Source organism: Lepus europaeus, chromosome 9 (assembly GCF_033115175.1).
Source record: "Lepus europaeus isolate LE1 chromosome 9, mLepTim1.pri, whole genome shotgun sequence".
Taxonomy (NCBI): Eukaryota; Metazoa; Chordata; class Mammalia; order Lagomorpha; family Leporidae; genus Lepus; species Lepus europaeus.
Genome location: NC_084835.1, coordinates 38,483,224 through 38,508,953, shown reverse-complemented (window position 1 = coordinate 38,508,953; position 25,730 = coordinate 38,483,224). Strand labels below are relative to the sequence as shown.

Here is a 25,730-nt window from a genome sequence, read left to right as displayed (position 1 = left end):
GACACGTTGGCTGTGGGGGACTCTGGACAAGGACATAAGGGAGGTCTTTGTGATGTTCTGGCCAGTTTTTTGAAGTTTGAAATTTTTGAAAAATAAACATAAGTATGTTCAGAGTGTATGTTTTCTTTCACAAGGAATTAAAGAGTCGATCTGGATTTATTTCCAGCCTTTTGAAATTCCAGAGAATTTCGGGGAGTTGCTTTGAATCTCAGATTTGTGCTGTAACGTGATCATGAGAGGAGCCGGCATGGCATTCCCACTTTGCCACTGGCTTCTCCCCATGGTTTTCTCCTTCCCTCCTCTTGGCTCCACCCCTTCTACCCCTGCAGCCGCCTTGGAGGACCTCTGGGAACCAGGCATTTTTTTGCTTCCCTTTTCCCAAGGAAACCCACAGTTTGATTACGAGTCTTGCTGGCAGATTCCAGCTGATGTCTGTTCCTATACAGACTCCCCTTTTTTTAATCCACTGCCACCCAATCAAAGCCCAGATTCCTTTGAGAACCAGACTCTTTCCAAAAACGTGTGTTGTTTGTTTTCCATGAGCTTAGTATAAAGCCCCCACCAAGCCAACACACCAATCCCCGCGTTGCTATTTGCCCTTAGTGAATGTATTATTTCTTTCTCACTGGTTGCCTTTGAATCAGAGATGACGTATCCAGGAACCCTCAGGGTGGAGGGTCACAGACGCGATATCCGGGAGGAAGTGCTGTCCAGAGGGTGGTGTTTGTTCATGGCCATCGCGTCTTCATTGTTGTGTGCGGGAGTTGACTTCACGTTGTTCACGTCACGTTCTCCGTACAGCAGGGCGTCCCAGCCCTCTGAGTTTGAGTCACTGGCTCTGTTGCAGTGATGTTCAGAAAGCTCTTGACATCTCCCAACCCCACGGAGGTTGTGTGTGCCCCTCCCCCACCAAGTCTGTGGAAAATCCATTCTCCTTTGCCAGCTTGTTGAAGGACTTTCTGAGAACCTTAAGACAATTCAGTGGTCCTTCCTGGGAGCGTGATTCTCACCCCCAAGTGGACATCTGGCCATGTCAGTTTGGGTTGCTACATACAGGGTGAGGTATGGCTGGCATCTAGTGGGTGGCAGCCAGGGATGCTGGTGGGCAGCTTCACACCCCTACTCCACCCTCCCCCATAGCTCTACAGATTTCCATCAGTAGGCACGTATAGTCTACAGCATTTCTCAAATATGTTGGATACCAAGTCCCTGTTTTTTTAAGTCAGAAAAGTCTTGGAGGGGATGAAATTGTTGCTTTCCTCTTCCTAGGGAAGAGAAGTCCCGTTTTCCCACCAGTTGTTATGTTGGCTTTTTTAACCCATCAGAGGAAACTCTGAACAGTTGATCAGCTGTTCAAGGAATGTGGGGTCCACGTGGCTTTTCTGCACATGAGCTGGGCAAGAAAATGTCTGAGTCCTACCTCCCTATACCTCCCCTTTCCATTTTGCGTCTTTCCTACTTGAGAAGTTGGTGAACGTTATAGATTATGAAGCTCATACAGACATGGGAGTTAATGAAGAAGTTTCTTTTGGTGCAAAACGATTTTGAAAGCCATGCATAGTGTTTTCATAATATGTTTTTTATGAGATTTTTAAAGACTTCTCATGTATACAATTTCAAAAAAGTTTTGCTCCTAAATGAACGTGCCTTTTCAGTCCATTTTCATGTGAACGTTTTGAAAAACCGTTCTTTTACCCTCCACAATCACTGTGCTGCACAAGTATTGTTCAGAACGGCCGGTGCAACTCCTGAGACGGGGAGAGCAGAGACCATTATAGATGATTCATCTCTTGGTCCTAGAAGGAAAATCAATCTCAATTCTTCTCCTTTTAAAAGGTCACTAAAAATGGCCATAAACACCAGGAGTGACCCCAAAGCTGTGAGACTGGAGAAGAAATCTCTCAGTAGAGGAAAGGCAAACAGAATGAACCCAAACCACTGCCATCAAACTCCTAAGTTTTATGCCGGGATCTGAGCTCTAATGAAATAGTGGATTTTCCCCTACAATATTTAGGCTATTTCGTGGAAGACCACAGATATTTTTATTGGAAAGCAGACACGTGCATTGTGTTCAGTGTTAAAGAGATTTGGTCTCCAGAAGGCAAGTAGGTATCACCTTCCAGAATGAATTTGACCTTAGGTTACCAGTGAACTGGCTATTTCAAAAGCTCTTTATAGGGAAATCGACTTTGGCCTAAACATAATCTTACCAGTGATTCTGCGTGATAAATGTAGCACCTGCAAAATAAGAACATGTAGGCAACACCAAAATAGCTTGCTTTTCTAAATGAATGAGTTTCTCCATTCCTCAGCCTCACAATTGATTCTCTTACATTGAGTTGCCCCTCTGCGGTTAACCGGATGGGTTTGTCTCAGAGTGAAGAAATAGCAGCAGCCCCTACTTACTGAATATTAGGTGTGAGCCAGGGGCTGGGTTCAGTGCTTTCCAGGCATTATTGCTAATCCTCACGGAACCCTTGCAAAATGGATCTTATTGTGTCCATTGTGTAGGTAGGAAGACTGACGCACAGGGAAAGTAAGCCAGTTTCCCAACATCCTAGAATCAGTAACCCTTGGGTCAAGACCCGATATACTCTAAAGTCCCATGCTTTCTTCCTGCCTCTCCTGGAAATCCTGCTAACCCTGTCTTTAATGTGTGACTCACAGAAGAAATAAGCGTTAGCCTGAATGGAGATCGATTTAGCCTTTCTCTGCTCTTTTCAAGTCCCTGAAGCTGTGTCCTTGAGATCTGGACGTGACTCAAGGGTTTCCAGCCAGCTTCCTTGTTGTGTTTACTTTCCTTATCACATGTTGGAGGTAGCTGAATGTTTGTACTTTTGAGTAGGACCCTTTTACACTTCACTTAGTTTTGAATGGCTTTAAAAGAAATTAAACTTGGTTACTAAGCAGGCTCAGAGCAGAGCTATGAAGTGAGCCAGCTTCCCCCTGGCTGTCCCCAGCACCCTAGGATGAGAATTCATGCATCTATCAAGGGAGGTCCTGCTAAGCTACGATCCTGCTAGGAGCCTGCTGATAGATCACTTTGGGGCAAGCTGAGCTCCCAGACAGTGTGCAGGAGAGTGGCCAGGAGTTTATTCTGTCAAATTCACTCTACCATTACAGTCTTAGGCTCAGTGTTGGCTTTGTAGTCTTGGGCATCCTATACATTGGGAGCCTTTTTCCTAAGTGACTCCTTAAAAGGTCTGGTCCAACTGAGACACGTGGTTTTGAACGGAAGTGGGCAGTGTTTGGTTTTAGATGTTCCCAGGCAGAATCGAGATGCAGCATATGAGGTCTCAGTAGAACCCATTCTAGATTCTGTTTTCAATCTGTTTACCTACATTGTTTCCATCTGACCAAAATGTCACTCAAAAGTGCCCTCTCTAGGGAGGAGATGGCCCTCAGGACATGCAGTGGTACCAATGGCTTAGAGAGCAAACTCTCCACATCCGTCTGCATTTGCGGGCAGTGTCGTATTCTGAGTTCCTCCTAGCTCCTGCCACTTGTCTGTCTGATGTTTCCTTCTCAGATAACCTTACTCTTAGATGTCCTCTGTGCAATATTTTAGTTCTGTAGCTATGAATTAAATATTAAACCACAAGAGCACTTGGCCAACTTTGGACTGAATAGACACAGGAGATTGGAGAGAGCAGTAGGGGTATTTATTTGATCCTTACATAAACTGAGTATTGTGCAGAATGTTTATTTAATTGTTAAATATTCCTGTGAGATAAGTGGCTCCAGGTTCTCTTAGGAACTATTCCTTCACTCAGCTATGCATTCATTTGTGCACTCCATAAGGATGCGAATGTTTTCATCAACGAGGCTCCATTGTAGGTACTGGGGATAGAGCAGGGAAGGTGACACACAGAAGCCCTTGAACTCTTCAGGCTCATGTTCTGGTGGGGAGAGGAGGCAACTTCTAAGTAACAGAACAAAAAGGGTACAGTATATATCATCAGAGATGATGATAGAGTAATCTAAATTAAGGAACAGGGATCGGGAAGGGGAAGGAGAACAAGTAGCTTTAAGGAGATTGGAGTCAGTCTCTGGCAAGAAGGTGCCAGTCAGGCAAGGAGATGGGAAAATATAAAAGCAAGGCAGTATCCAGGAGGCGAGTTTGGCAGGTTCAGATCTGGAGGGAGGCATTTGTCCAACCTATCTTGGCAATGGTGAAGACATTGTGTGACTGGAATGGATGGAGGAGCAGTAGGATATGAAATTTAAGTGAAACTGAGGATAAAGGGCAGTGAGGGTAGACTTTGGGGCAAAGAAAACCAAGACAGGGTTGGGTTCTTGGAGGAATTTATTTTTATTTTTTATTTTTATTTTTTTTTTGCCTTGGCTCTCAGTGAGATGGGAAGCCACTCGGTTGAGTAGGAACATGACTTTGTTTTCAAAGGATCACTCTGGCTTCTGAGTTCCAGGAAGGCTGTGGGAGGATGAGAAATGGAAGCCTGGGTACCACTGGGAGTCACTGCGGTAACTCTAATGAGAGACAGTGGTGGCTCATGCCACAGTGGTCCCAGGGGAGGTGGTGAGAGGTACCAGGATTCTGATAGATCTTCAAGGTGATACTGGAGGATTAGGCAAGTGTTTGGATACAGGCTACAAGAGAAAGAAAGGAGTCAAAATGATGACAATTTTATGGACTCAGCAGGTGGAAGGATGGTGTTTCTATCGACTGCAGTGGGCATGAATATAGGAAGAACAGATTTGTGGAGAAAGATTAAGGTGTTGAACAAAACTGGAAGTCCTTGCTGTGATTAAGCATTCTGCCTAAGCTAACAAAGGAAGGGCCTGGACTAGCTCAGCCAGGTCTGACTGGTTCTAAAATTGTGTCCATCGCTGCCACACTCTTCTGCCTCAATCCTTGGATTTCTGTTTGAATCACTCTCAGGGCCATGCAGGAATAAGTTAACTTCGCAGAAAACCATGAACACAGTTGCAGTCACTTCTAGTGCCAGGTCTCTCAAAGTTGTGAGCCACTTACATGTTAGCTGGTTTTTATTTCTTCTCATGTCTTCCTTTCATAATGGTACTTTTGAGCCATTCCTTTACCCAAATGTAGGCAGGGGCAGGACACAAGTCAAGATGCAAAGGACTTGCATAATGGATATTGACAGTGACTGTATTAGCTGAACTCCCAACAGAGTAGTGCAGGGTTGGAGGATGAGCACCTCATTCAATGATGGTTAAAGAGACTGTTCTCCCCACCTGGCTACAGGCTCATATTTTTATGCACATCTGAGTTCTGGGGAGGCATTTAGATCAACACCAAAGTAAATTAATGACATAAGCTGCTTCCCCAAAAAGTTGTAATTTTTCAATAAAGCTATCCCTGGGTATCCACAAGGGACTAGGTCTGGGGCACTCCATCCCCCACAGTGCATATTAAGATCCACAAATGTTCTGGTCCCTGATAGAAGATGTTGTAGCATTTTCTTATAAGCTACATGCATCCTTTCACGTATTTTAAATCATCTCTAGGTGCCTTATATTATCGACTATTTTGTAAATGCTATATAAATAGCTGTTGCGCTGTATTGTTTATGGAATAATGACAAGGAAAGAGTCTTTCCAAGTAGTACAGATGCCATTTTCCCCCAGATATTTCCCATCCTTGGTTGGTTGAATCCGTAGATAAAAAGTCTTCAGACACAGAGCTAATGACGGCATGCTGTATTGGGTGTGCTGGCCTGTGAAGATGCTGCCTGCACACTCAACTTGTGGGTGAATAGCCAGACAGGCAAAGAAGAGAAGAGTGGAGGAGGCAATGAGATGAACTCTTCCCTAGTGTCTTCCAAAGGACTGATTGGCACAGTTGGGAAGAGGACATAATTCAAGGAGTGGACGCTGGTCAGGTCCATGGGAGTTCAGAGATAAACTTCATGGATTGCTTTTCTACAGAAGCATTCCCAGTGAAAGCTTAAGCTTCCCAGGTCTCCCCTGGCTTCCTTGCACGATAGCATAGCTCTGTCAAGAGGGTCTGACCCGCCTCTGTCATCACTGGCTGACTGGCATCACCAGGGAGCCTTGAACCCTCTTGCCCAGGCCTTCCATCACAGTCCACCTTGAAGGTAACAAGAAACTTTGGTCACTCTCCCCACCTGCCATAGCATTCCCACCAGTCACTTACTCAAGACACTTCTTCACTCACCTTTGAAACAACTGAGCGTAAGAATCCTAGAACAGATGTCGCACCCACCACCCTCCCAGAATTCCAGGCTGCTTTCATCAGTAATCTTGTGGCATGCAGTGGATCCTTGTACCATCCTTCCCTCTGTCCCGAAAAATGCCAGCATGATTGCTCTGCTGGAGTCAGGTTACAAATGGTCATCAGATATAACCTTGAATGGGAAAAGAAGTCCTTCACAACTAAGCAATGTGTTTGGAAACAGGACACACAGGAGGAGTCGCAGGGCCTAGTGGTGTGATATACCTCAGATCCCTGGGGGCACTGTGGATCCAGATACAGCAGAGTTCCCTAGGTGGTGCGTTTGCAGATTTTGCTCATTTTTGTTTCTCTCTCTTGATGGCAGAAAACTGTAATGTTTACCATCCTGCATAACAAAAAGCAACCCCAGTGTGGGTGTTGGAGCTTGCATAATTAATTCCTATAGTGCACTATGTAGCAATTGAATTGGTTTTCTCCAATGTTCTTAGGTGAGATTGAAGGCAGGAGGCAGCTAGAGTCCTATGCTTCGTAATCCTTCAGGCCCATGGGAGGCAGAGAACATGAGGGCCTCCCCCTGTCACCCGCATTATTCTGGCCCTGTCGCCTTCCTGGCTAGGCAGGGCCACCTACTTGGTTGTGATATTGACAGCAGCCTTCTTAGACCTTAGCAAAGGCTGGGGGTGCTGAGGGGCCGTGGGGCTAGGGGGTGGCCTGATGCCCATCCGACCGGGATGGCTGTGACTCCGCATCCGCTGTCCTCTGTGGTGTTCCCTGCCAATCTCATGCCTTCTCGGCTCCTTTTCATGGTAATCAGTGCCAGGGTGGTCTTAGACATAAACAGCCGTCAGGCAGGCCTGTCAACACTGGCTTTACGCCCTGAAATCACAGCCCTTGTGTCCTGCAAAAGCTTTCTCTCCCTTCCGCCTCAATATTTTGGTTCCCCGTGTCGCCGTTCAGAGCCATTCTTGTTTTGTGAGAAGCCCGATAAAGACACCCTCCTGTGATGGGTTTCACATGGCCTATAAGGAGATGGGCTATTGCACAAAGAGCTGTGACCACGCCCACAGCCGCATTGAGCATAGCCAGGAATGGAGCAGCCATAGATCCGGTGATGGGTGTGATCTCTGGTGCTGGTTCTGTGTCTCAGGACGATGAAATCAGTAACAGGACCGGAACCAAGTGAGAATCCTAAGGAGTGCTTGGAGTGAAAAGTGTAAGCAGAGGACGATGGGACAGGAAAGCAATGTGGCATCCCGATGGGGTGTCTCTTTTTCTTACTTTGGTGAGAGGAAGACACGTCAATAATTAACATCGTCCATACAGAGCATTTGTGTCTGCTCTGTGGATGTCTGTAACTTTGGAAAGGAAGGCACTCTCACCCATTCATGTGTGAGATTTGGCTACTCCAAGTCCCATCTTAACCCCTCAATGCCTGTGTCAGCACAGTGATCTTAGATGCCATTGGTTAACAAATGTTGTATTAAAAAAAATAATAATAATAAGCTTGCCTTTTGAACTGCATCTTAGGAGATATTCCAAACTGAAGTAGGAAGGGTGCTGACTGTGAGCATGTATTATTTTTATTTTTTCCCTTTAAGCTGCTTGGCCAAAATAGCTTTGTATGCATGCTCTCATGCCACGATTATGTGGGTTGTAAGTACTACTGTTGTTCCATTTTACAGAGCACAGAGCAATTAATTCACTTGCTCCCAGTAGAGTAACATATGGGATTCCTGCCCAGGTCAGTGTGATTTCCAAATCTGTGTTGCATTTTAAAGCAAGGTGAGAACAGTCACCCCTATGGCCAGCTGTAGTTTCCTGTGTTGGCACCCATGCCCCAAAACTCCCTTGGAATTTGCTCTTAACTGGTACCTGGGAACAGAGGGCATTACCTTCACTCTTGTTCGGATTGGGGTGTTGGTAATCCCTCAAAGTCAAGGTGCAGAATCAATGCCTGCCTTGGCTGTTGGCTGCCCACCATGGGAGCTCTCAGCAAGCCTGTCCACCTTGGAGTGGAAGGAGTCAGAGCGCCTGGTTAGGTTACCACGCAACATGCAGCACACAAGAACCTGACCACAACCCCCTGATGAGACTGGCATCAGATGGGACAAAAAGTCCTAAGCCTGTGTGCACTCCTTCCTTGCTGGGTGACCTTTGGGCCTGCCGAGTCTCCTTTTCTCTAGTGAAATAAATAGATGTACTACATGAGCTTTGAGTTGCCTGACCACTCAAACATTTGGGAGAGTGGTCCTTGGCAAACTGGGAGGTCAACATTTACAACCCTCACTTTCCATTCACAACCATACCTTCATCAATGGAAACGATAATGCACTACTTGGCACAGGGCAGGCCTCAAAAGGTTAATGACCTTCCGAGATAGCCGAGAGAAAAGCAGTTGTTGCTTCAGACAAGGGGAAATGTGGCCCTTCGTTTGAGTGAGTGTTTGCTTTTTATGTTATTTCTTCTCCTGATGCTAAAGTATTAAAGTCAGCAATGAACATTACGTAGCTACTGTGTTCCTAGGAGACTGAGGACACAGAGGACTCTAAAATAGTCAGGAAAGGCATTTCTTGGAGGGCCTTGCTTTCTGTTTTTGTCACAAGTAGATGGAGGTGCACACCCTGTTGTCTTATCCAGGCTCTGTTTCAGTATAGCTTAAGGACTGACATGATGGTTCTGGAGACAGACTTGCTGAATTTAAACCCTAAAGCTGCTGCTTCCTGGCTAGGTGACTGTGGCCTAGAGACATCATTTCTTTGACCTTCAGTCTCCTTATCTGTGAAAAGGGATCGGATGGTACAAGATTCTCTTGGGATTAAATGAGAGATGCCAGTGCTCCCTCATGGGCCCAGTGTTCCCTCACAGAGAGTCGTAGGATTTTCAACTCTGTCCTTGTTTTGCAAAGTCAAAGAGTGCTCTTGGACTGGCCATGTTGAATCTAAGTAACTTGATCTAAGTTAGCTCAGCATTGGCACTGTGACTCAGATGCTAGGTGGCTCTTTTTCCAACATTTATGAAAACATGACATTTATAGTATACTTCCTCTATAATGGCTAGAGCTTTCCTGTGTTCTCATTTCCATACATACTTGCTGGCTGGCTATCGTGTGAAAAGCAGTAAATAAACAGATGTGAGTTGCAGCAACTATCTTTGTTTGTGATATGTCCACTTGTTTTCCCAGGTCTTCCACTGAGCAGGTTTGAAAATGCGATCCCTTAACCTGCATCCTTGCACTTACATTTCATTTTCCAGTGGAACAGTGGGCCTACGCCGGTATCCCTCAGCCTCTCCTGCTCGTGTGACACTCACGCGACATACACTTCATTTGTCACATGAATTGGCAAAGGCAGCCCTGAACCTTGGGCATCAGCATTGTGTCCTTTCCGATAGCATACTCTCCAGATGAGGTTTGACTTTGTGTTCTGTTAGATAAGGTCACATTGAGGGTAGAATCAAGGAGAGCTTCTTGATGCTATGAAAACGTACAGCCAAACATTTTTAAATGAAGTGACTTAAGTGTTATTTTCATATGCTGCAGAATCACATGGGAAAGGCCTTCAGCAGTAATTTATACAGTCTCCTATCTCCAAACGGAACTGTACTTACCTTCCTCCAAATGATGCTTAGCCACCTCATTGCCAGGAATCCGTAATTCGAAGGTCTTGACTTCACTTGGTAGCGGGTTCCAGTTCATGACATTTCTCTTGAACTCTCTGTCCTTGTTATTTCTACCATGTTGTCAGTGAATCCTGTGGTTGGAAGTGTGAACTGGACAATCAGCATCCCACATTGCACATTGCATAGACACAGAATTCCATCCATCTAGATTAAGAGTCACCTAGATTATCAGACTGTGCCCAGACACTGACTGGAGCACCCCTCCTTGGACCATCCATCAACCCCTATTTGGCATCTTCTATAGCTCAAGTGGACCTTAGTCCCCACCCTTTCCCTTCCGGTGCTTCCTCTGAGTCCCAGCATCTTCTAGCCCCACCCAGAAGCTTTCTTCTGGCCAGATTCTGTGTGCATCCCTGCCTAACATCTGCCCTCCCACTTACTACTACTTCTTGGAACCTTAGGGAATCTTTGCCCACTCTGTGTAGAACCCCATATTCATCTGAATGTTCATGACCTCAGCAGACTTGGCAACTCTGGGGGTCTCATTCTCTTTAGATCTTCAGCCCTTTGCATCCATGCAGACCTCAAGGTTGCCTGCTGGCTTCTCAATGACTCAGGGGCGGTGTCCCTCGTAGAAGTGAAAGAACAACACAGGATACTCCGGAGTCCAAGGACAGCTCACTAGACCTAGATCCATCTGCACCACATCCAGCACTGCTACTTAAGGGTGTTGTGGCACAACAGGGTAGGCCTCTACCTGCAGTGCTGGCATCCGATAGGGCCACTGGTTTGAATCCTACTTCTCCACTTTCAATCCCTGCTAATGCACCTAGGAAAGCAGCAGAAGAGGATCCAAGTCCCTGGGCCTCTGCACTCGTGTGAGAGACCTGGAAGATGCTCCTGGATCCTGGCTTCTGCCATTTGTAGCCATTTGAGGAGCAAACCAGTGGATGGTTTTCTCTCTCTCTCTCTCTCTCTCTCTCTCTCTCTCTCTCTCTATCTTTCAAATACATAAAATAAATATTTAAAAAAAATAAAGCTCCAGGAGGACAGAGGAAGTTAAGAACCAGGGAAGTTAAGAACTGGCTGCCCTTGTCTTGAGTTACGTTTCTACCAGATGATTTGAAAGCAAGGATTTCCAACTCTCGGACTTTAGCAGTGGAAAGTGTTAACAAACCTTGGAACAAGGCTCCACATTCCAGCATCCCCTTCACAGCTTCATATAAACAAGAGCCTGCAAGCCCAGGCATCCTGGATGCTGACTTCAGTGTTTCACAGTAACCAGAACCAATTAGTTGTTTGGGAGTCTTGTTCAAAGGTGGAGGAAAATCCTTCTCTTCAGCAAGCTGGGTTGTTTGCCTAAAGAAAAAAGTCAGGCCCATTTTGGAAAACTAGGGGGCTCTTTCCACTGCACATTGAAGGAATTAAATGTTCTGGAGAGCAAGAACACTCAGATTTGTAGCCAATAAATAACACGTGCTAGGTGACGCACTGAATTTGGCTGTTATTTCTCAGTGACGCATGTTGATGTAGAACTCACCTTTTGCCTGGGCAAAGACTGAAAATGATGAGCTGGAAATTTCCCACAGAATGTAGGAGAGGATTTGAAGCTGGTGTTCGTGTGATGATCAAGATGACAGCTCCTTTATGAAGTCATAATAGGCTCATTAATAAACCTGTTAGAGTTGCACATTTCTGTGAACAGCTGCTTTTTTTCCACTGGGAAGTTAGAAAGCATTCAATGAAAAGTGTTTGCTCTCAGATTAGATACTTTGAGAATTTCCTCATCACTTTTAGATCTTAATAATTTCAGGCAAATAATACATGCAATGAGTCATGATGAAGTATCACATTCATTTTTCCAGTTCAGTTCCATTCAAGTCCCCATATAAGAAAAGTGCACATAGGAATGGGTGGGAGGCACTGAGTGCAGACATGAAAAATGTTTTTAAGGCATCATATTTAAAAATATATTCATGCATCTCCATTTCATTAATAATGGATGTTGGCTGTACCAGTGGCATACCTCAGATGAATTACCATCGGTGAGGATGTTCATAATTTAACTATTAGTCATTGTATGTTTCTCGTGCCAACAGGAACACAAATATATCTACTTGCGTTGGAGGCATATGGGAAGCAATGTGTAAACCATGTGGTTACATCGTTTTAAAAACACCAGTTGTCTTCAATAGTAGGACCCATCTCTGTTAGTGTGTTCCGTTGATTTATTAGGATGATAAAATGAGGTAATGCATATAAAGTCTCAGGGCAGTGCCTCACACATAATGAATGTGACAGAGATGTGCCTTTGCTACTTCTGCCTCTGTAGATTGTTGCCTACTTGTAGGCTGTGTCTTCTAACGACCACAGTGTATTCTTACATGAGTGTGTGCATCAACTCCCTTTTCCCCCTCCACAGTGAGGGAAAGCTTTTTGCACTGTTTGTATATGGAAATGACTGTCCTATAAGTAGCCCTGCTGGAAGTTCTTCCATGTTCATTTGATTTCCCCAAAATAACCTTGGAGCCAGGCATTTGGTCTAGTTCTTAAGATGCTACCCTCTCATATCAGAGTGCCTGGTTCAATACTTGCCTCTTGCCTGGACAAATGTAGTCATTTTCCTAAGTAGTTTTTCTTGTTTCTTCTCACACTGTATTCACATCCAATCTCTACTCACTAAAGTAGAATTTTTGAGACAAAACTCAGGTCATGTCTTGCTCTGCCTTAAAACTCTTCAGTGATTTCCCATCATGTGCATAATAAAATCCAAACTCATTGTTACAGCCTATAAGCCCAGCTGGTCCAGCTCCAGAAATTGTTTCTTGCAACCACTTTACACTTTTTGTTTCATGGTACTCATCTCTGAATAATCTTGCGGTTATTTTTGTCATCACTTGGTTCATGGTACTTTCTTTCACTGGTCTGTAAGCTGCCTGAAGGCAGGGCTGATGTCAGCTCTATGCATCACTCTATTTCTGGTCCTGTGTGTAATGCCTGGAACTTGGTAGGTGCTCAGGCAATGTGTGCTGACTACACAGATGAACACATCAAGAATTTTAGTTGTGCCGCTATATTTTTTTCTTGTCCGAGTAAAATTTTTAAGTATTAAAATTGGACACTGATAATATGGATTTTCTTTGTGCAATTCATTAGACTGCTCTTAGAGATTTGTAGGGACACTTCTAGGGACTGTGTTCTAGAATTATATCCCAACGTCTTTATATACATCAAAACAATGCAGGCTGAGTATGGATGTTTGTGTTTTAGCATAGATATTCAAACTGAGCGCCTTGCTTCCATATTGTATGTTATTAAGATTTCCACAATGACTATTCCAATTCACAGTATTCATTAGATGGGAGCTCAACTGAAAACAGCATTGTCTCCACCTGCTAAAGTGAAAAGTTAAAGCAAAAAGAATTAATATATGTATTTTGAATTTCAATTTCTCTCCAAGCTACTATTTACATTTTTATAATGGTTTGTGTTTACGAGAAAAACTTGTCTGGCACAATTATGAATGGTGTAACTTTGAGCATGCTTGGTATTAGTGGTTGAATTAGGAATAGTCTGCTTGTTGTACAAGTTTCTATTTATCAGGCATACAAGGGCACTTTGGTAATTTAAGTTAACAGAATCACAAAGTCAGTGGGGGAAATAAGAAATACTGAATAGAAGGAAATGACACTTGAAATCTATTTTCATTGGATTTTCGCATTTTGTTCTTCATTCTTAAACTCATTTCCCTCCAAAAAGCATGAACATCATATTGGGAAATAATGTGTCTTGAAAACCCGAGCCAGCAGCTTATGATCCAAGTGGTAATGACTTCTGTAACCGCTAATGAGGCAATGGATGTTGAATATCTCAGTGCACTCATTGGGGCCAGCCTGTCATAGCAAATTTTTGTCTAGACTCCGTGGGCACTTTGATTCCTAAACCTTTCTGAGAAACCTAATCTGAAATCAAAGTCAAATTTCTTAGATGTGGTCAGACAAGGTCACATTTAAAACAGTCCAGTGAACCTGCAGATCAAAGTTGAAAGGTAATGCCTCCCTCCCCAAATTGGCACAGACTTACCTGCTAGCTTACCTTTCAGTTTCTACCATGCCTTTTTCACCTCTCCCCAGTGGACTGGGAAAGCTGAGAGCTTATTCTCTTGGAAAAGGGTTCAGAAGTTTCTTTCAGTCATTTAATTAAGAAATTGGACACAGTTGTATTTTGGAAATGTATTTTCATCCCAGTCAGTAAATCATGAGGCATTTTGTGAAGGAATGTCTTACTATTTCATAGTAAGACTTCTTCCCATCAGAATTGCATGGTAATTTCAGGTTCATAAGCTTTGTCATTGGCTCAGCTTACCAGGATTTACCCACAGTCTTGAATAAATCCGCATGCCACTCAGGACTGGTGCTACAGTAAAGTGGGCATTCTTTTTTTCAATGCCACCTTCCCTCTCACATTGAGCCTTTGAGATATTATCCAAAATAGTGATGGGGAATGGCAGAATGGCAGGGCTGGTCTTGTGGTACAGCACGTTAAGCTGCTCCTTTCAATGCCAGCATCTCATGTTGGAATGCAGGTTCAAATCCCAGTTGCTCCACTTGTGATCCAACTCACTGCTGATGTGCCTGGGAAATCAGTGGAGGGTGGCCCAAATACTTGGGCCCCAGCCACCCATGTGGGAGACCCAGATGGAATTCCAGGCTCCTGACTTCCACCTGGCCCAACCCCAGCCATTGCAGCCATTTGAGGAGTTGAACCAGCAGAAGGAAGATCTCTATGTCTGTCTCTCTGTCTGTCTCTCCCTCTCTCTGTTGCTCTGCCTTTCAAATAAATAAGTCTTAAAAAAAAAAAAATGGGGGGAATAGCGGATCTTGTCAGGCGTGATCTTACCATCTCACAACACAGGTTTTTTCAAACTCCATGTGATTAAAAAACAACAACCTTGCCATTGCTTTATATTGCAGTGTTCTGTCTCTTGTGGTCGAGGGCATAAGCAACGAAATGTTTACTGCATGGCAAAAGATGGAAGCCATTTAGAAAGTGATTACTGTAAGCACCTGGCTAAGCCCCAAGGGCACAGAAAGTGCCGAGGAGGACGTTGCCCCAAGTGGAAGGCTGGCGCCTGGAGTCAGGTGAGCAATGCTTCTCCGTTACTCACTGCTTCCCTGGGTCTGGCCACGTGGCTGGCACCAGTGTGCACGCTTGATTTTCCCTGCACGCTTTTCGTTTTGTAGCGGGGAGCTCAGAGACTGGGAGGGTCTTCATCTAGACAGGCAGAGTACTTAGTCGCACCGTGACCTTGGGACCAGTAGCTTTGACCCTGGGAGCTTGAGGCGGCACCTTCAATCATATGTTTGTGAGGTTGAACCCCAAGTGGTAGTAGCATGGACACCTAATGTAGAATTGCCCCTCATGGCCTCGTAATATCCTTCACCACTTAAAATCCACTCATTCAGATCATTCGGAAACTGACTGGTCATCTGGCAGGAGCTGAGGTCCAGTTTCCCTTGGAGGTTTTTGAAGAAAGGGTTATTGATAAGAAGTGTTCAAAAATTGGTCTCTGCTGTTTCCAACAGAAATGCAGGTCAGGAGAGAAGAGTTCTCTGTCATTGTCTAGCTTATGTGACCTTGGGTGATTTGTTTAACCTTCCCAAGCCTACTTCATATGGTTCTTATGAGGACTTAATGCAATAATGAATGCCAAGTGCTTTGCTCAGGGGTCTATATCCTACCAGGCTCCCGAGAGTAGTATTTTGTTTGGGTGAGAGCGATGCATATCGCATGGGGAAGGGGCTGAGTACCCAAGACCCTGATTATACTTAGAGTCCACTAATTCTAAACATTTGGAGAGCTACTCAAGAATGGGGGGAGGGGGTGGGTCAGCATTTCACTGGTGAACTTGAAAAAGGAACTTTAAAAGCTTCTGGGTACCTATAAACACTGAATAAGTGAACTAAAGTCATTCATGTCTACTCCTTACAGTGGGGTGTAACCCCACACCTGGTTGTTTGTTCAGCTTGCTTGGAGGTACTAATTTGAAAGTAATAGGGCTCAACTTCTTTTACAATATTCTGAATTTTTTGCTGATCCTTTGCTGCTGGGAGCTGATTCAGTGATGTGTTTACTGTATTCCTGATCCTTCCATGCAATGGAGACTCTTGAGAATCATTGGAAAACTAGGTTCCAGGTCGGGCAGCCTGTCCAATTGATTCTTCTAGAGCCTGAATCTGGATTTCTAAGCCCCAAAGGTGTCTGGACAGAGCTAAGTTAACATGAGGAGGATGTGAGAATCCTCCATTTCAACATGACCAATAGAAAATTCCTCCAGGAACCTGGGGTTTTCTGAAATGCCCTGAGCCAGCATCGTTGGCGCCTGTGCACACATACACAGTCATATTCCACATGAACGAAACATCAGACGTGACGCATCCTTTCCTAGTGCAGTAGTCTCATCCCTCCCAGTGCCTTCATTGTAATGGAACTTGCGTGGGAAAGGTTGTTTGTTTATTTTAATAATCAGAGAATCGACACCCAGCCAGAGCGAGCTCCCTCTCTGGCTTCCTTAAGGGCCACATTCAAGGCAGCGTTTCATACTGATCTTGCTTCTTAATAGCTTCTCTAAGTGACCACTGCCATCTTTTAACTTGCAGCCCTTTTATTTCTGGAGCCGCTTGATTCCCCTGCAGCTAATGTTATTTAAGATACTGCACTAATTAGCCTGTCCTCTTCTGCACTGTCATGCTCTGTTACTTTTCTTTATGTTTTTTGGCCTCTACTCATTATTTGCATTTCCCGCCTGAATATTAAGTAGAGAGCATGCCAAATGATGCTCATTTTAAAGGGCAATTTAATCACTAAAAAAAGGCTGATAAGAATCTTTTGCTCTTTATTGGTAAAAACAGACGGAGTTTTACTCCAGCATCCTGTGATCTTAAGGGGAAACCTCAAATTGCTTACAAAGCTGGGGTGATTAGGTTTAAACCCTGGGGGGTTTCTGCCAACATAAGGTAATAGGATTATCAGAAAAACTCACACCTGCTCAAAATGATTGCTTAGAAAAGTCACCTTTGTAGAAAAATGCAAGTAAACACATTTATGTAATGGTCTGTGGCTGGCTTTATCACGTCCTGATTTGGTTTATAGAAATGAATTGTAAAAGCGGGTGAAATTCGGTTCAGCTTAGAAGTGTACCTGACAATAATCAGACCCACTGTTGATGGAGAAAGGTGTCCTGAATAATTAAAAATATTGGCTTACTAATAATCAGGTGGTTAACAGGACCATCCCTAAGGCAGTGATATTAAGCACGAGTAATGATTGTCCATTTGCAACAATATTTAGAAGATCTCTTTTCTCACTTATATTCGGTCATCCAGGCTTCAAGGTAGGAAGAATAATTAGTACAATTTCTCATCATGTCAAAATGCCTGATGATAATAAGACAAACAGAATAATTGGGATAGGATACTCCTCGAGCCATAATAATTTTCATAGCCTTTCCCCAAAACTTGGTGTTTTGAGGTTTCAAATGGAATGTTTCATTTCTGTATTGAATTCTTGAATTTGTAAAAGAAATCAGCTTTTAGGGAAAATCCTTACTGATCTTTTACGTTTCTCAGAAGTTAATTATTTTCTCAAAAGCTAAGGGATGCTCACGAAATCTTAAGACAGAGATCAGTATCTAATTATTTTTAAAAATTTATTTGAGAGTCATAGAGACAGAAAAAGAGACAAACAAACAAAAGGACAGAGAGAGAAAGAGTTGTCATCCTCTGGGTCACTCCCCAAGTGTCTGCAGTTGGCTGGGGCTGAGGCTGGGAGCCAGGAACTCAGTCCAGGCCTCCACATGGGTGGCAGGAGCCCAAATGCTCGAGCCATTCCCTTTGCCTCCCAGCATCTGCATTTACAGGAGGCTGGAGTTAAGAGCTGCATGCCCTTATGTACCCAGGCACTCCAGTGTGGGACACAGGTCCTAACCAGTCACTTAACAGCTAAGCCAAATGCCCACGCCAGCTTGTAATTCTTGATTCAGCCTTACATATGTGAAAACTCTGTATTCGCATGAAACAAAAGCACTCGAGTAAAAATTTTTAAACCTGTCCTGTACTTATGGAAACATTTTTAATGCTGTGGCTTAATTAACAGCCCTTGTGGTTTTCTCTTAATGATACAAAATATATTAATATATCTTAAAATCAGTAATAGATTCAATTAAAAAAGCTAATTTTTAAAAGATCTTCATTGCTAAGCACCAAAATGGAAACTGTCCAGTGATATTATGAATCTACCAGCCATTCTTCTTGAAGACTTTTCTTGTAATCATAATGTTAATTGTGGTGTGTGATTCTGAAATACTCGTGCAGTGTTTCATGGGGAAATGTAACTAATGCATGGCTTGTGTCCTTTGAGACATTCAGGAAGCATGTGCACGGGGTCAGGGGTGGAAAATATGAGGGTTCTTCACAAAGTTTGTGGAAATTTGTATTATGAAAAAGCAATGCATGAATTTCCAAAGCGCATCAAAACAGTATTTTTCAATTCCATTTTCCGTGAACTTTGTGAAGTCGCTTTATTGAGTTGCTTTCGTGATTTATGCTCTTCATATCTTGTTTTTGTTTGGACCAAAAGCACTGATGCTGTATTGTTTAAGCATGGGCTTTCCCACCCATACTCTTGCTGACTTTGTGCAAAGGACATCGTATCAGCACCAAATTTATAAGGTGGGAACCAAATTCTAATCCAAAGTAGCTATGCTACATTACTTAGGTCTGTGTGTGTTTTGATTATTTTTTTGGTTTTGCTTTGACTTGAGCTAATGCGATGATCATCTCTGTTCTTTGCTTTGTTTGTGGATTATCTACCTGGAAGGCATATTAGGAAGTACAAAAGACATTTCTTTCTGTAATGCTTAGTATAGAATTAAGCTCTCGCCTGGGGGTGGGTTTTGTTCCCCATAGGAGATTGGCAATGTCTGGAGATAGTTTGAGTTTTCACAACTTGGAAAGAGGGGAATTGCAACTGGTATCCATTAGATACAAATCAGGGATGCTGCTAAGCTGTCCCCACAACAAATTATTCCACTGAGAAACACAAATATAGATATTTGCATGTAGTGATAAACGCTTAGTCAAAGTTTGTCATGATTCTTGCTATTATTTTCATTAAAGTAGGTATATAGTTGCTTTCCAAGCTGGCCCCACCCTTAAAATTGTGGGCATCATTATTTTCCCAGTCCTACTGGAAGAAACTAAGTAAAAATCTTAGGCTTTCAAGTATGTCTTATGATTCCACAAATGTCTGAAGTTCCATGTAGGAGATTTTCATCTATGCAAGCAAGCATCGCATTCCCTTTACGTTGGTGAGTGCTGCACACAAGCGTTATATATAGAGAGATGACACGAAGCTCCCAACTCAGTAGTTCAGAACGAAAAACATGAACTTTCAAATCTGCACTAAATAGCCTGCCATGCTGGAATTGTGGCTGCGGCGGGGAAGTGCATTCATAGAGGCTGCAAGGTGTCTTCCCGTGCAAGCGAACTAAATGGTATACTGAACACGGCTGCAAAGTTAAACACACGGGCGCCCCCTCCACCCCAACACCACCTCCAGGGTAACTCGGAGGTCTTTCTGACGCTGTTTTATTCATGAGTTTGCTGCACAAATCTCTCAGAATGCGCCCAGCAAGCCTGGCTGCCTCTGTATGCAAATTGTTGCCCCAGTGAGCCAGCGCAGGAAGGAAGGGTGAACACAGAGAATGAACTTTGATGCAGTGCGCTTCATTTTGAGCAAAGATTATTGTCGATGCATTATTCAGGGGGAGGGGGTGTTGTACATGGCAGTGCCTTTAATGCGAGTTGGAACTTCTGGATGTGTTATTTCAAAGCTGGTTTTGACATTAGGAAAATCAGAAGCCAGAATGGCCTATATGATATAACTGAACCTTGCCGGGTCTTAATTTGTCTTCTGAGAAATTATCAAATGCTGCACGGAGGAAGTGATTTTTTAAAAAATGCTGAATATTTAAATGCTTAATACCTTGCCCTCACTGAACCATAAGCAAGTTCCTCAATACCAATAACATCCAAAAGAGGTTTCATTTCCTTGATAGCCTAAATAATATACTCTGAAAATCTTTTGCAGTTTCTTTTAGGTTACTAAAATGTTATGAGACATTAAATATAGATCAGCCCTTTGCCAAATTTAAGTGAGTTCTACAGTATTACTATTTTTGTGTGTATTTCTTTTTGGATTTGTTCTTGCAGAAATGTACTCTTTTATACTTCAGATCCCCAGTTCAAATAGCCAAAGGATGCTTTGGTTGTTGCCGTCTGTCGTTGTGACGGTGATGCTGGAACACGTCTGTCACTTGTGCAGTAACTCCACCATGCGGCTGTCCCTGCCTTTCCAGGGTACTCTATGGGGGAAATTATTCGTGTGACTGCATGAGCCCTGAATGGCCATACTGTGCAGATGGGGCCAACCCTCCTGTTACTCCCAAGACATAATGACTTTCCAAGTCTGGTTTCTTGTGGGTCACAAACTCATTCAAGCCAATTAATACAATTAAACTCAAACAGTAGTAGCTATGTTGATCCAAGGTATTTCCTTTGTTTCAGGTGGCTTTGATGTGAATATATATGCCTCCTCCCTGGTATAGATTCCCCTGAAACAATTTGATTTCCCAAGCTGCCTTCTAAAGAGTATTACCTATTTTCTTAAAGTCTGAAAGGGAGAGAAAATTAATATTCAGCAGAATCCATTTGGGTTTGCTTCTTGCAAGTAAATTTCCATTAGCCTCAGAGACAGTTGAATGTTGCTACTGGTTAATTGGATAAGAATTTCTTTCTAGCCTAAAAGGGCTGATTTGGTTCTTTAAGAAGACTTCTTTGTAAGGAGATGCTTTTAATATATAGCAGGCTTGTTTTCTCAACACCAGACAAAATAATGAAGGCTGAGTTATCACAGCACTTCGGTGGTAATTTTTAATAGCTGAGTGTCATCATATCCCATTCTTCCCAATCACATGTTACCTTCAGTTTCTGACTGTCAGAACCTTAATAAAGAAATAACTCTTGGTTTGCCCATAAGTGGGATTATGAAACCCAGCAATGAGGAAACCATTAAAAAATTAATTTAGAGGAAAGTTAATTGCAGACTTAATATGGTATTTTGCAACTTGGTCAACAAAATGCTTCAGCCTGATTAACAGTAGTTTCCAAGGGCTGAAAACATTAAGCCTGAGGAAATGCCTTTTCCTTGTCAGCTTTTATTCTTCATACAGTCTTCATCTGAGGTTGTAAACAGACACAAATACTTTAGTGAATTCCATGGTTTAAAAAAAAAATACTCCCTATCTCCAGGAATAGAAGCAACAAAAGGAAGCAACTGAAGAAAAAAATTCGACTTATAAGGCCCTAAACTCTGCAGTAGCTTACTCTCTGTGGGTTATAGCTTGAATGTGCTGAGAAATTCTTGTGCAGTGCTGTATTCCCCAATTGTTCGGGAACCTCCCCAGGCCTCCAGGATAGCAATCATTTAGGATGTTCCTTGCCTGTGACAACTCTATTTCTAGGTCGTGCTAAATGTTTCCTAAAGATCCCACCCAACTTCTTCAGTTCTCTAAGATTTTGTTAAACTTCAGAGATTCCCCCCAAACTTGGGTACTTCGCTCGCTCTCCAGCATTACAGGCAAGGAATGGCCAGACTGAAGATGTCATTTTAGAGTCCCTTGCATTGGGAATCAGGAGGCATTGTGATAGCTGTGCAGGTCATCAGATTGGAAGTGCATTTTCCTCCCCCCGTGACCCTCACCATTCCCCCCCCCCCGCCCCCAACCATCCCAAAAGAGCCAAAGCATCCACTTACATTCTCTGTCTTCTTAGTGCTCCGTGTCCTGTGGCCAAGGCGTGCAGCAGAGGCATGTGGGCTGTCAGATCGGAACACACAAAACAGCCAGAGAGGCCGAGTGCAACCCGTACACCAGACCGGCATCGGAGCGCACCTGCCAGGCCCCGCCGTGTCCTCGCTACACTTGGAGGGCAGAGCAATGGCAAGAAGTAAGTAGAGCCATGCACGCACCTGCCAAGCGCCTCGCTCCACCCCCTTGTGAGCATCACATCCGCTCCCTAGGAAGCCAGAGAAGCCATGGGGCACGGTGGCATTGCTGGCTCTTTCCCAGAGGGTTTGCCGTCTGGCCCAGCGCTCGCTCCGACAAGGGTGGGAGAGCTCCTTGAAGCAGTTCCTGCAGTCTGCGTTCCTGAATATTCTGACTGCCTACAAAAATGCTTTCACAGGCCGTGGGCCAAAGGCAGAGAGATAACTTTCAAAGAAGGAGGGGGAGATGGGAGGAATATTTGAAATGTGTGTGTGTGTGTCTCCAGATTTGGTCATTTAATATCAGCCTACATAGCCACAAGGCAGACTTTAGCTAGGAACCTCTGTGTTTTTCCTCTTCGCCCAACATTGGCTGTCAAGTAGAAGATGGGCACTCATGTGAAACCCTGGTTAATTAGTGAAGGATTTCCAGCGTTCAAAAAAAAAAAAAAAAAAAAAAAAAGAATCCAGAGAAACTGCTCTAAATTAATGTTTGGCTAAGAAAAAAAAAAAAAAAAAAAAAAAAAAACCTCAAGTGTCCCTGGGGAACAGTCTGGCTGGGAAGGTGAGCCATTAGCAAGAGAGAACCGCAGTGTCTGCAACAGGAGATTACATCTCAGGAAAGGGGGTGAAAGACAAGTCGAAGGTGAAACCCGGTACACTGGTGTTGGGATGAAATGAAATTGTGTCCTGTTGCTGTGTGGAAGGGGCCACAGGAAGACTGGGATGCCCCCAGCCCAGGAAGGACTTTCAGAACAGAGGGAAGGGCTGCAGTCCGGGAAGCAGGTGTAGTGGCCCCGGCACTGGGCTGGGGTGATGAATGAATGCTTCTCCCCTTGCTTCATCTTTTGCACCATGAGACAGGCATTGCCAACCCATTCGGCAGGTGAGGTTCCAAGGCTGATGCCATTTGCCCAAAGTATCACATACCTGACAGGTGGAAGCAGCAAGCGTCGTTGCTGAATTGGTTCTCTTCAGCCACCATGAGATCCGGCATCTGAAGTCTCCTTCCCCGAAAGGGACCCAGCCTGCCTGCTCTGTCTGATCCCCGGTTTGCAGTCATTTCTTGGCTTGAGGGACCTTCTTTCTCCTGCTCCCCTGTCTTTTTTGTGCTTGGTTTCTCTCCTGGATGTTTTTACTTCCATCAGAGGATGGCAGGGAGAGATGGCCAGAGCAGTTAAATTTCACATAGATTGCACTTGACCCTCGCCAGTCATTGAGCATCACAGAGGTTTAACATTGTTATAGATGGTTCATGCACCTGCACTGCCACTGGTCCGCCTGGGACTTAGCACTGGTGTTTCTGAGCCTTCTGAGCCTCTGAGTCACCATCTGTACAGTGGGATTAATAACTGTGTAGCACGACTCCAAGGCAGTGAGAGACAAGAGACTAATCTTTCATCTGTTAGGGTCTTGGGATTAGCATTGTCACATGCAGAAGGGAGAGTGGGGGCTCCCTGGGTGTTTGCCTCTGGCTTCTTCTACCTAACTCTTATTTCACATCTCCCCCTGCCCACCTCTGCCTCTTCATCCCTTGCCAGGCTCAGCTCTGTGGACCCATTCCAGAGAGCAGAGGGTCAGAGAGGGTTCAGAAATGAATGGAAGCTGAACTGCTGGTGCATGAGCTGGCTTTTGAATGCACCAGGGCTCATCGTGAAAATGCAAGCTCCGTTTACAGTTTCTTCTGGATCCCAAAGACGAGAAAAACCCTGCCACATAAGCGCCAAGAAAATGCTTCCTGTCTGATCACGCAAAACTTGCCTGCAAGTTTGCGTCTTTGCATGTGCTGTGCAGATGCATCTATTCAAGTCCTCCCTCTCCTATTGCTATTGGGCTCTGCATGAGACTATTCTGGGACCTTTGGGTGAGGAATTTGCCCCAGGTTCACCGCTGTTCCCAGCAGCAGACTCTGTAAGCAGTGGGCAGGCAGAGTCTAACGGCCACCCGCCTGCAACAGCCTTGCTCGTCTGCCTGCACCCAAGATGGAGACTTGGAAGGAGGACCTGGGTGGTGAGGATGGATAGAGCGCCTTGGTGGGCCCTTGAACAAACACACATGGGCAGGTGAAGCTGAGGGCAGATGGAGGAGTGTGCAGCCCCAGCACACTCAGAACATCCCCATGGCAAGCAAAGCTTAGAGTGCATGTTGACCCGAGCTGGACATCAACCTTAATGGACCAGATCAGGAGTGGAGTGGCCACACATTTTGTTGTTGTTCTAGGTGTATGATCAAAACAGTAGATTGGCCGTGGGTGCTCGCCTGATAACACAGCCCCATCTCCTCCTCTAGGACATCTCAGCCTGAAGTTGGTGAGCTCTCCATGGCACAGCCTCCCAGCCCATCACATGGAGCCACCTTAGAACTTCCATGTGCATTTTTTCTTTGGCCTCCCTATGCACCAGTTTGTTGACAAGATGTATTTCATGCTGGGCCCATAGCATATGGAATCTTTCCCATCTTAAGTATCCCAGGCATCTGCCTTTGCAAGCATAAGCTCTGTACACAAACCATCACATGATCATCAGGGTTGTTTTGTTCAGCTGCACAGGTTGTACACTGCACAATTCCAGGGACCACCATTCCTTTAGGCCACAATGTAAAGGGTATCCCCTAGAGTTATCTAGTATTATAGCCCTAATACTGATGATAGTAAAAGTAACAGAGCTAATTATTGACTAAGCTATGAACCAGGCACTATAGTGAGTATCTTTACATGAAGTACTTCTTACCGCTTTCCACAGCTCTCTGATGTAGCAGTTGTATCTGTTTTCTCTGTGCACTGTGGAAACTCGAGGCTTGGGTGGGTTAATTCATCAAAGGTGCATTCAGTAAGGTTTAAGGCTGGAATTTGAAGCCCAGCAGCCTGACCTATAAAACACACTGAGTGAATCTTTATAGTCACAGCTCCCCATGTCGACACGCACCTAACTTGAAACATTTCTTTCCATCTCAAAGGCTTGTCAAGCCTCTTCCTGGAGTGTTGGTGTCAGAGTGGTATTCCCGTTACTGGGTCGCGACCCCTTCTAAAATTCAGATTCTTGCTCCAGATGGTTGGCCATTGGCCTGCGAGCCACGACCCTGGGGAAATCGTGGCAGGAAGCGCCTCCGAGGGCCTCCTCTGTTAGCTTCTCGCTGTGCAAAGGCAGGAGGTCTGTGTGCCTTCTGGGGTCCATGAGGGGAGCACTTGGATTTTCCATGTAAGAAAAACCTCTGGAGAAGAGAAAGTGCTGTATTCAGAAATGCGTGCCTCAGTTTCATTGCACCCTCGAAGCAACGTGTTGGAAAGAGCAGACAGCCTGCTGTGTAGCTTGGGGAAGTTTGGGTGTCTAGGCTGTGGTGAGCTCGCCTGCAGATGGGAGTTACCCGGCAGGCTCTGCAGAAGGGCTAGAGTGAGTAGGAAGCAGGACGGAGTGCAGGATGAGCCGGTGCAGTACCCAACACATTCGAGGCTTCCCAATGGCTCCTTCCCTTTAGTGCGGTGGCCTCCTGATGGAGAGTTCAGCCAAAAACCAGCAGTCCAGCTTAGCCTGTGGTGCACACTGTTGGGCTTTTAATGTCACCGACCAACTTAGCACAAGTAATTGGTCCTCTCAGTGCTCAGTCTTACCCACTTGAGAATGATGATGCTGTAGGGAGAAAAATCTTTCGAAAGACTTTTTAACTCTTTGGAAAATCATCAGTATAAAGGATTTATTTGGTAATACTCTAATCTGATTAATATAGTCACTTGTAGCTACAAAGCCTCTTCTTATCGAGTTCAAATTATGAATATATGAGGTCATGTGTCGTTGGCAGTGAGCAATAAATCTTGCAGTTCATGCAACTTTTTAAA

The 25,730-nt window shown here is 44.4% G+C and overlaps 1 protein-coding gene across 2 annotated transcripts in view; it reads left to right on the top strand.

The window, feature by feature from the left end:
• Positions 1–25,730, top strand: part of ADAMTS9 (ADAM metallopeptidase with thrombospondin type 1 motif 9) — a 181,552-nt gene that overhangs the window by 112,047 nt on the left and 43,775 nt on the right. For both annotated transcript variants that reach the window (XM_062201207.1, XM_062201206.1), the window contains 2 exons: positions 14,770–14,937; positions 21,688–21,861. In XM_062201207.1, the coding sequence (XP_062057191.1) occupies positions 14,770–14,937; positions 21,688–21,861 (342 nt within the window). The remainder of the gene's footprint in view (positions 1–14,769; positions 14,938–21,687; positions 21,862–25,730) is intronic.